The 12176-nt window shown below is 40.3% G+C and overlaps 1 protein-coding gene across 4 annotated transcripts in view; it reads right to left on the reverse strand.

The window, feature by feature from the left end:
* YAP1 (Yes1 associated transcriptional regulator) overlaps positions 1-12176 on the reverse strand; it is a 451661-nt gene that overhangs the window by 392778 nt on the left and 46707 nt on the right. For all 4 annotated transcript variants that reach the window (XR_010025488.1, XR_010025487.1, XM_063127126.1 and 1 more), the window contains exons 3-4: positions 11160-11275; positions 4165-4278 (exon numbers count right to left, since the gene is read on the reverse strand). Coding sequence is in view for 2 of the 4 variants with exons in the window: in XM_063127126.1 (XP_062983196.1) it covers positions 4165-4278; positions 11160-11275 (230 nt within the window). In the remaining 2 variants the exon portion in view is untranslated. The remainder of the gene's footprint in view (positions 1-4164; positions 4279-11159; positions 11276-12176) is intronic.

Genomic DNA, 12176 nt, shown 5'->3' on the forward strand with positions numbered 1-12176 from the left:
AAATGGAGGGGGGGGGGCACAGCCTTTTGAATCCTTAACAGGATTCCAGGCCGGGTGGATGAGGTGGAATACATGCCATGAAATTTTTATAAACTCTCTCTTCCCTACACTATGCGGAACTTTCAGGAAGCAGAGAGCAGGAACAAAAGGACGCCACAGATGCCTCTGCACTCCTGCTAAGAATATGTGAACTATGGTGGATCAGGCCAAGGGTCCATTTTGTCCAGCCTTTTGTTCACACAGTGGCTAGCCAGGTGGTTGTGGGAAACCCACAAGTAGGACATGAGTGCAACAGCACTCTCCCAGTTGTGTTCCCTAGCAACTGGTGTACACAGGCATACTGCCTCTGATACTGGAGGCAGCCATCATGACTAACAGCCATTGTTATGCTTCGCCTCCATGAATTTGTCTAAGTCCTTTTAATGCTATCCAAATTGGTGGCCGTTTCTACCTCTTGTGGAAGCGAATTCCATATTTACCAAGAATTGTGTGAAGCTGTTCTTCCTTTTATCTCTGCTGAACCTTGCACCAAACAGTTTTGTGGGATGACTTCAAGTTCTAATTTTGTACATATCTCCCCTTACTTATCTTTTTTTCTAAACTAAGCAGTCCTACATGTTATTAACCTTTTCTCACTGGGGAGTTGCTCCAGCCCCTTGGTCATTTTAGTTGTCCTTTTTCCAACTCTACAATATTTGTTTTTAGGTGCAATGTCCAGAACTGTACACATTATTCAAAATACAGTCACACAATAGATTTGTATAAAGCCAAGATGTTGGCAGTTTTATTTTGATTCCTTTTCTAATTATGCCTAACATAGAGCTTGCTTTCCCACCCACCCTCCAGAAGCTGCACACTAGGTCGACATTTTTATCAAGCTCTCCACCACAACCTCAAAATGTCTTTCTGGGTCAGTCACCACTAGGCTCAGATCCCATCAGCATATATATAAAGTTAATTTTCCGCTGCAATGTACGTCACTTTACACTTGCTTACATTGAACTACATTTGCCATTTTGATGCCCGTTCTCTCAGTTTAGAGAAATCCTTTTGGAGCTCTTTGTAATTCCTTTCATTTAATAATTTAGTGACATCAGCAAATTGCTTACTCTTAATTCCAGATCATTTATGAAGAACTTGGAAAACATTAGTCCCAATATAGATCCCTGTGGGACCTCACTGTTTACATCCCTCCATTTGGGAGAATTATTTATTGCTCTATAGTAATAAGGCAGTCAGGTCTGGAGCTGGCAGGCAGCCCCACACCTGACCTCATTAGCAGTAGATAGCACAGCAGGTAAACGTTTCAAAAGGGTGGAAAAGGGGTCCCTTTTCCATAATATATTCCTGAAACTCCCCCTCCCCTAGAAATCCTGAACATGACTACAGGGCTCCTGCTCCAGGCTAAAAAATAGGCCTAAAATAGCACTCCTGTTAGCGTCTCAGGACACATTGCAATATTTTGTTGCACTTCCCTATTATTATTATTTTATATTATGTGCATAGCACCTCAAATTTAGTAGGTGTTTTGGTAGTCTAATGTCATTCCTTCATGCCACATGGGTGTGCTGCATCACCCTCCACTTCCAGCAGTAAAGTTTTGCTTATGTTGAGCGACACAATTAATAAGTTACAGGGCAGGGTGCTGGTATGGTGTTTCACTGGCTGAGTAACTCCCAAGCCTGCTTGTTCCCTTGCAATCCTCAACCTTCTTCTCTCTCTGCACAGAGAGCTTTTAAAATTTTGCTGTTATTAATTATACCTTGTGAGGCCGAAGTTTTATTTAATGCAAAAATATTCATACAAATATTAGAATGGTGGCTAATACTCAAAATCACAACCTAACACGTCTTCCAACAACATGCATTCTATGGCATTTGTAGAGCTAATGCCTCTCCCCAAAGAGGGTCACAGCTGTTGATAGGTTAAAAACCCTGTAAAGCTTCAAAGCCGTCTGTACACCCCTCAGGCTGACCTATTGAGTGATCTGGATATTATTTTCATTTAGCTACGCTAAGGCCAAGATTGAAGTTTGAAAGACACAAAGATCTTTCTTGCCAACATCACTGTGCTACATATTTCTGCCTAAACAGGCATATAGTTCTAATCAACTAGAACCAGCCAATAGAGAGTCTACTTTTTAAAATACCCACCTTTGTCAATTTATGGCAGGGGTAGGGATCCTTTTTTGCCCGGAGGATTCCAGGGCAGCAGTAGGTAGGGCCACCCCATTGCCACTCCTGCTCTGTCACCCACACACCCATTCATGCTTCCCTCTGCATGGAAAAGGGGGCTGCTGTTTTCTTCATGTAGAGAAAAAGCAGTACTCCAGCTGGGTCTCTTCCTCCACAACCAGACAGCTCTCCTTTCTCTCTGCACAGAGGAAAGGAACTGCCAGTTTTCTTTGTGCAGAGTGATCTAACTCTGAAGGATCTTTTCCTCCGTGGCCGGATTGCTCTCCTTTCTTAATGCATCCTTCTCTGAGGGGCAGTGCTTTAGGGGAGAGGCCTCTACCCAGGCCTCAATGGCCTGGATGAAACAGCCTAGCAGACTTCATCTGGTCCAGAGGCTGGAGGTTCCCCATCCCCGATTTATGGTGATTGCACATATCCTGTTGATTCTTCAAGAAGTTCAAAGCAGCTTCCATAACACTTTCAAGCAATGTCTCATCTAAGCACTGCCCAGGCGGAGACCTGCTTATCTTTAGCAATGCAGCAGCATCACATGTCTTCAAATCATTTCCTGGGCCTAGCTATACACCGCACCAGTGATGCCATACCTACACACATGCATACACGGATGCCACATATAAAACGAGGCAACAGTTATGTAGCAAGAGAGGAACCAACAACATAGTAGAGACAAAGTTCTTTGTTATAAAGAAATGTAAGTTTCCAAAGCTTTATCTATAATATATTTATTAAGGAGCTCTTATATAGATTGTTATAGAAAATACAAGGTCCTCTAAATTGCTTTGTTTTAAACAAGTGTTGCCATATTTTTTATTAATGTGGGCAAAACTGCAAGTATTTATATTACCAAGTAACTCCTTGAGTGCAACAAAAATTGTCGGCCCTATAAAATCCTGAATCTTGGTGTTACCTGGTTGCATTCTGTATCTTAGCCCTGCATGCCAACTATTGTCTGAGCTATTGTGAAGTCACTGAATATTCATCATGACCTCAACTTCTGAGTGGAAGGGACACGCAAACGTGTTGCCAATATAATTGCTGTGCAAGAAGTGGAAAATCAGCTAAAGGAAAGTCATGTACTGAATGGCAGAAGGGACGGAATCAGAGCTGCTTGAGACTGAGTCCTGAAAACTGGGTGGAAGAGGGAAGGTAGGGGAAGGGAAGATGAAATCTGAAAAGCTGAGTGGAAAGAGGGCTCAAAATGCAGTTCAGTTGTCCCTACTTCCTCTAGAGTATAGACCATATAGACTTCGAGACCAAATCATGAACTAAGACATTCCTTGCTCAAATTTTGCATTTATCCTAAACTCACCAAGTGCCCTTAGACAAGCCATCATTAAATATCCCAAGCCTCACATCTGCAACAGGATGATAATACTGACCTAATCTTACAGGGTCATTGAAATAATTGACAATGTAGGTACAGTATGACCAACACTGCACAAATGCTAAATATTATTATAGCGTCCTGCAAAATACGAATCTGAGAAACAGATGCAAGAAGGCAGAGGAAAGGTGATGGTGTCAGTGGACCTGTTCAGACAACATGCTAAGCCATGGTTAGGCCACTAACCCTTTTGCAGCAAATGGTTAGTGAGTGCGTTTAAGCCATGGTTATGTAGCCACCATGGTTAGAAATGGTTCACACGATACGCTAAGTCATGGTCCAAATGATATGCTAAGCCATAACGTTTAGGTCAAAATGCTTGACCAATGTGGCTTAGGTGTTGTCTGAACAGAGTCAATGAGAAGAGGGGACTAGAAAGAGACTACATCCACTGTCTAGGGACAGGAGGGTTATGTGCTGGCACAAGACAGCTGGAGGCATGGTGGTGAATAGGTGGGGGTTTCACAAGTTAGTTTGAAATTGTCAGCCAAGTCTTTTGTTACAGGCTTCCAGTTTAAAAGGATTATATCCACCTAAGCACAAAAGTGACTTTAAAAAAAAGTCTTAAGCGAGAGGAACTTTTACCAAAGCGTGGGTCAAGCCTTGGATCTAGCCAAGATGTGGTCTTGTTCTTATGGTTTATGTAGTAAATTTCTCCATCCTGGGTCATGGCTTGTTCCCATCCATCAGGGAGCGGGCCTGTAACACAGAAGGAAGCAATTCATAGTAGGCTCTGGTTTGCCCCTGCTAAAAAAGTTAGCTTATTTTTTTGTTATTTTTTTTTAAAAAAAGAAACCCAAAATAATCTACACAGCACACAGCACACATGAAACTAATAGTTTCAGTCTCTTAATACCTCTGAGGGTTTGGGGGACAGAGAGAGAAGCTGTGTTACAGTAAAGCACTTATTCCACACATCTGGAGGGAAAATTTCAAAGAACCCTAGAAATCACACTATCTTTTGTTTATTCTCGATTTTCCCTATTTCAAGGGCTTACAGGTAGTGGTCATTACATATACAGGAGACCATTCCCTGTGTCAAGGGCCTCATAATCTGACTGATACAAAGCAAGTATTTCCATCTTTGTTTTTCCCATATCACCTTGTAGAAGTGGCTGACCATTTGTATTTCTGGAATTTTAAATATCTGCTGTTGGTTGCCTTTGTGTCCATTTAATTTTCAGGACCAGCCCTACCATTAGGCAGAGTGAGGGAAACGCCTCATGCAGCAGTAGTCCCCCCACCAAGGCATTCCTCCAGAGTCGCCAGGCAATTCCCCTCTGTTGGAGGACAGACCTGTGTAAGCCACACAGTCCTCCCTGATCCCTCTAAATTAGCCTTCTTGAGGGTGTGGTGGAGGGGGAGACTCCTGTCACTAGTAAAATTCAACTGACACTGAAGTTCACTTCTGCATGTGGAATTGGGAGTGTGTGTCTGTGCAAATCTTATCCTTTGCCTCAGGCAGAAAAATGTCTTGGACCAGCCCTACTCCTCCTCAAATGTTATACTTTATTTTAATGTTATGGTGAGATATAATTGGGATGGCTATATAAAAATATTAGAACACTAATAACTCCTTTTAATAAAGAGGCTCTAGTATTTCAGTGAGGGCAAGTATGGTCCCATGGCAATACTGTGCTGGACTTGGGCTTAGGAGACCAGAGCCATGGACTCACTAGTCCATGACCAATCATTCTCTCTCCCTTACTGTCTGGGAAAAGTAATCACCTACTTCTCACAAGATTGATGACAGCACAGATGAACTAGAAGCTATAAAACATTCTGTACACTAAAAGAACTATATAGACTATTATTCATAGAAGCATTTGTTTATTGGCTGGGAAGTGCAGTGTTCTATTTCACTGCAGTGTCCTATTTTAATGAGCATTGCCAATGTTCAGTAGTGAGACATCACAGAAGAACATGCTCCACTTAGTTCCAAAGCAAATTCCAAACCCACACATTAATTATGTAAATGTATGCAGATTATGAAGAAAGTGAACATGATTAACTAATAAGCTTTCAAAGTTGTTCACCCAAAGCAGAGAAAGGAACTCATAAGTTAGAAAGACCACCCAAGAGAGCACAAAATGAGAGGTGTAAAGGGGACAGTAGAGAGGAAGGATTATTAGCAATATTTGTACACTGCCTTTCCATAAAACATAAAAAGGAGGAGAGCAAAACCGGTATTTCACGTTATATGACACATAACCCTGTCCACAAACTTTTGCACCTCCAACACTCTAATCATCTTCAGGAGCCTGAAGGTTTCCTTCTCCCTTAACCTTCAATTCCCTCCCCAAATATCCATCCAGTATCACCTGCTTTATTGAAACCCCTCTTCAAAATCTACCTTGCACATGAAGCTCTTAACTTTCCCAGACTTCACCTAGTGCGACAAAATCTATGTAACCTCTCCTGTGCACTTTAACCTCTCCTACCCCAATATTCCATCTGTTCTCTTTCAATGGTCAACTCTCCGACTGTGACCTACTTGAGGCCCAGACCCCAACATTTTCTCATGCTACAAGCCAGTGTCGTGTAGTGGCTAGAGTGTCAGACTGGGAGTCAGGAGATCTGGGTTCTAGTCCCCACTCAGCCATGGAAACCCACTGGGTGACTTTGGGCCAGTCACACACTCTCAGCCCAATCCACCTCACAGGGTTGTTGTTGTGAGGATAAAGTGGAGAGGATGATGATTATGTAAGCCACCTTGGGTTCCTTGCAGGGAAAAAGGCGGGATATAAATGCAATAATAAATAAATAAAAGCATCCATATACATGGATGGTGAAGTATTATTTTAAGAATTAAGATCGGAAAGACTGTGACTATCTCAACATCACCGAGTAAGCTGCATGGCTAAGCAGGAATTTGAATAAATCAAACACTTTATCCAGGATACCACCACCATTCCCACATTAAGTTCTGCAATGCATAAGTAGTAACCCACCCACCCCACAAATAATAGCACAGGCCTATAATAGAAAAGGCAAAGAAGAATTGGCCCTGCTTCTCTTACAAAGCAGCATAAGAATCTACTTTTTGACCTATTTTTACTAGATTCAACCCCACTGTGGATCTCTACCAATAGGAGGCGGCATCATCTAATGCAGACGAAGTCTGCAAGGAGGGAGGCTACACCTGTGGTTGTACTACCACCCGCTTTCAGCCACAAGCTTGCTCCACAAAATGTGCAAGACTACATCTTCCCAGCACAATTTCTGAATCTTATGCATAGTTAGGTCATGCATTACTCTGTCAGTCACAACTACATCTGGGGCCAAGAACTCCTATACCATCCATTAACTGTAATACGCTACTCATGAGCATCACAGTTCATTTTCAAGCTTAGGAAGGACAACTAATTCTAAGAGCAACCCATTTGTTAGCAGGGAATTGCTTTTTAGACTAGCAGTATGCGTTACTACATGCACAAAAGGTTACCAGGAAGCCTTTTAGAAGTATCATCACTTCCCAAATGCAGGGCTTTAAAGGAAAAGCAAACAAACCACAATTCTGTTTTATTTATTTTAATGGATAAATTAGTTCAGTAGTTCTCAAACTGGTCTTCTGCTTTGGTTCCAGGTGTGCCCCCATTCCCTCACAATCAACTACTATTCAAAATGTAAGCCTCTCCTCTTTCTATAGGTGTGGGCAGCAAATATAATTGTAACTGTCCTCTTGACGTTTTGACAACTTTCTCTTCCATCTGCCCTCAATCCACACTCTTGAGGGACCACAGCAAAAGCTGCAACCATCATCAGTACCTTTGGGAAATTTTTTAGCTTCCCAAAGATATTGCCACAATGCCTGCCAAATTTAAAGTTCAGAAGAATAAAAACAGAACAATGCAAACTACAACCAATTTTTGCAAAATACAATTGCAAAAAACGACTATGGAATTTGGTGTTTCCAATTACATAATTGGTAGTTCACAAATTATATTTGACCTATGAAAACTGCAGTACACAAAAGCCTGATTTTCACATCACGACAACCCAGAGTAGGGATCAATATGGGCTGAGTACAGGTTGTCATTGAATCATGGGTTGTCACTATCTGCAAACCCTGCACTATGGTTTATTATGGTTTGAGAGAACCCATGGTTTGTCTTTGGGTTGTGAACTCTGGGCTGTTTGTGGTTAACAATCCATCAAACCATACAGTTTTTTTGTTTGTTTTTAACTAGATCACCTCTTCACAAACGTTCAGTGCCAGGAAACTGAAGCAGTAGATGACTAACTGCCTTATGGACAAACTTTAACCACTTAGAACAATATAATTTGGTTGTTTATGAATCCCACAAGATTACTTATCTTATTAACTCAAGAGGGGGGGAAGATCATACAAATATATTGAGGCATACAAATCTATCTTCACAGTAAGGGGCGGGCAACAACAAGCACCAAGATGTTATCCAGACGAGTTATATTAATTAGGATCCTTTCCTTTACATTCAGGGCTATATACATGCCCTTTCCTGTGTTTTGTCTGCAGGAAGGGATGGTCAAGCTACTTACTACTAGCCCAAGACATTTTCTTCAGGGCAAGGTAGCTCTTCCCCCTTTGACTCTTACCCAAACCTTACAACAGGGGCACTACATGGACCAAGCTACATGTAGGCTACAAATATACAAATATTTTGCACATTGGCACAAATATTCTTAACATAATAAAGGGCACATATATCAAGGGTCACAATGAGCTTCCTCTACATTATTGAGATCTCTACCTTTAAGGTAGAGATCTACCTTTAAGGTAGATAACTTGTGCCCTGTGGACTGATTTTCTCCAGGGTCACAATGGTTATTGCCAAGCAGATTTGTTATACTTGCTCTAGCTGCCACTGGCTTACCTTCTCTGATGTTACACAGAGGCTTGCCAACTTTAGCCTGAACCAACTTCGTATTTAGGGAGGCTTTCGCATTCTCAGAATCTGAATTCTGAGATCAGCAAGCAGCCTACATGAAAATTATTATTAAAACTTTTATGTGTATTTCCACTACATACAGCAACTGATTGAACTTATTCATCTACCTTAGTACTCTATAGATTTTTGAACAACAGCTTGATGGGCAGATTGGTTCAGTGGGAGAGGGGATGTCAACTCCAAAAATTAAAGTTTTAGCAAGCAATACTTCCTGAAGTATCTGAGCTCTTAAAAATGATCAACAAATTCAATCTCTATGCATTTCATTAATAGTTTTATTTAAGCCATGAAATTTCACAATCTGGGATACCAGATATTAACAGTTTTAAAAATGCAGTTGTGTAATGGTGTAGCCATTTCTCAACCCAAAATTCATTAGACTATTACGAATTAAAATATAATTTAGAGACAAGGTATCTTATGGTCCTGTATAATTTGTTTAGATAAAACAGGAAGTGGGTACACAATGAGAAAAGTAATGGCACAGAAAGCTGTTTTGCTCTGTCCCTCTAGCAAATGCAAAGGGGTGGAACTAAGGATGTAGTTTATTCTGGACCAAAATCCAACACGTTTCGGACCCTAAGGGTCCTTCCTCAGGGTAATCTAAGAAAAATAATGTTTACGAAGTCACATGGTCATCATTCTTAACAGTTTTGCCAGTGTATATGAATATGTTATTATAGTTGGTAACAAGTAAAAAACATATAAAAATGGTAATAAGAGGCTCAAAATATAGAAAACAAATTCCATCTTATCACGTATATGAACATAAACATACTCACGCGATAAATGCGAGATATTACTTCTATTTTGTACCAACAGTCTCCTATGTTTTGCTAACTCCAAGGAAAGATGTGGGGTATTTGAACACACAGGAAGTAATTGGAAACAGCTGTTACTTATTGTGTGTTCGAATACGCCACGTCTTTCCTTGGAGTTATCAAAGCATAGGAGACCTTGGGTACGAAATAGAAGTAACATCTTGCGTTTTTCGAGTGAGTATGTTTATGTTCCTATATGTGATAAGATGAAAATTGTTTTCTATATTTTGAGCCTATTACCATTTTTATGTTTTTTTACTTGTAACTATTTATAATTTTATCATATTCATGTACACTGGCAAAACTATTTTGATTAACAATGATGACTATGTGACTTTGAAAATATTATATATATACATATATTATTTTTCTTAGATTACCCTGAGGAAGGACCCTTAAGGTCCGAAATGCATTGGATTTTGGTTTTGAATAAACTACATCCTTAGTTCCACCCCTTTGCCTCTGGGTATTTTTTGGCATCTCTATTGGGGTTTTCCTTTTTTGGCTTTTGCCTCCAGGGAACGAACAGCAGAGCATAGAGAACCCAAGCTGTCAATGGTCTGGGGTACAGTCCATCACAACCCCACAACCCCTTCAGATAGTTGAAAGACTAATAGCTGCAAGGACTGAAGCATGCTGAACAAACATATCTACTCTAAGAATGCCATGTAGACAGTACTTACTGAAACACCAGTCTAGATCTCTGCAGTACATATCAGGTAGTGACCAAACTAACACACATGGGGAACTGGGCAGGAAGAATAGGCAGAGATCTCCAAGGAAAAGTTCTCAATCTGTTTAAGTAAAGGGGATCACATCATGGCTTCACAGACTTATCTCTCTTCCTGTTCAGAATCCCAGCTTTCTGCTTTTAAACATTACAGGTGCACCAATATTAACCCTAACCATGGCTAGCTTTAAATTGGAGTTTGAAACCAGTTTCAAACACTGATTTAAAAGTTAGCCATAACTAGCATTGACTCGGACATTTTTCAGGATACCACAGAGTTCTCTCCATCACTTAAGTGATGATGCAACAATATGTTTGCACAAGGCCCTAGATCTAGTTGATATATTTGCTCTTTTGAATGAGAGACTGACTCTCATAAAAGAGTGTCCTGTGTTGTTGGAGCCACCAGCCAAAAAAGGATGGAGGAAAACAAGTGTCGAGGTTTTCAAAAGACTTGCACAAGAAGCCAAATATCAGGAAAATCTCACTGAACTCACAGCAAGAAGAACAGATAGGGGAGAGATGCGTCAAGATTTAAATACAAACTGTAAAAAGCAGAGAAGGGTCTAAGATGAAAAAGGGGAAATCAGATAAAGAGAGTAATGTTAACTAACATGTAGGAACTAGAGAATTTTGAAAATATTGGCCCCATTCAGACAACATGCTAAACCATGTTGCTTAACCACAAAATGGTTAATGGAATTCATGCATTCCATTAAACATTTTGTGGTAAAGCAGCATGGTTTAGCATGTTGTCTGAACAGGGCCAAACTTTGAATTTTGAAGATACAGTGTTCAAAAGCAGACATGAATATCTCAAACATGTTTGTTTGCATAACTTGTATCACGCTTTTTTATTGATTGTGAATTTACCCTAATATGAATGCCTATTTATACATATTGTTTTTAATTGAGTGTTCCACTGACTCAGGAGAAGCATCAATATACAGCAGTTATATGGCAGAGTACCTATTTAGGATCCATTTTCTCTATGGACCATTTGTGGAAGTTAGTAATGACAGACTTTACTTGGGTGATACTATAAAATACTAAACTACTTATAGCAACTTCCTTGAAGATTTGTCGATTTCTCCTTACCAGTTGCTGAATTCATGATATTCTGTTGCACTGGAGGACTTGTGGGAGCTGTAACATTCATCTGGGAAAGGAGGGCCTTCCTCGGATCCTGCCATGTGGTTGTCTGATCAATGTGGCTGAGACAAAACAGAATAAGGAGTTTAGACAATACACAATCACAATAAAATCCTGTATGATTTCAACAATCAATTAGAAAACGAGCATTAAACATAATGCACCAGATGACGGCCCTTCACAAAATACGCCCCCAACTATTGCAGCCATGGGCTAGGATGTAAAGAATTGCACCATTCGTTCAGCATGCCCTTAGGACTGCTGTTGTGTTTCATGAGTAGCAGGTCCCCCATGGCATATGCTAAACTGCTTTTAAAACAGAGGAGCATTTCAAAAGGATTCTGTGAAATGGCACAGATTTGGTGTTCAAGGCCAAAAAGAATCCTGCTGGGAAGTACACAAAAAACCCCTTGGGCCTGGCTGTGAGTAGCTTTTAGCACCCTTGCCAGTTAATGCTTGTCTGCCATCAAACAATACATGTTCCAACCGCTTTGGTTTAGGAGGAAAAACAGAGATGGTTCTTAGCTGAAATTCTAGGATAGGGATACAGGAGATGGCATTAGCTCTGAATGCAGCCAATCTTCAACATGTTTTTGTGTTTCCAATGCTATTTGGGAGTATAATTAGGACTTTTATATAAAAGGATTTTTCATAATACAAATTTGACCATAGAAGGAAGGGGGAAGCATTTAACTGTTTATATGCATGTCTAAAAGAAGGGAATGACTTCTGACGGCAAAATAACCATGCAAAAGAGCAAATCATGAGTGCATTGTAATTCAGCTATTCAGTTTGTAATCATTTGAAATATTCCCTTTTATAAGGCAATATCATTTGAATGGCAAAATATGGCAGACTTTTTTATTCATTAATGCCCCCTCCCCAAACAATCAGAATTTACTAGGTAGACTGTTCTCCGGGGATAATTGATTGGGGAATTTTATCTCCATTCAGTGATTCAAT

This window comes from Elgaria multicarinata, chromosome 5, assembly GCF_023053635.1.
Source record: "Elgaria multicarinata webbii isolate HBS135686 ecotype San Diego chromosome 5, rElgMul1.1.pri, whole genome shotgun sequence".
Classification (NCBI taxonomy): domain Eukaryota; kingdom Metazoa; phylum Chordata; class Lepidosauria; order Squamata; family Anguidae; genus Elgaria; species Elgaria multicarinata.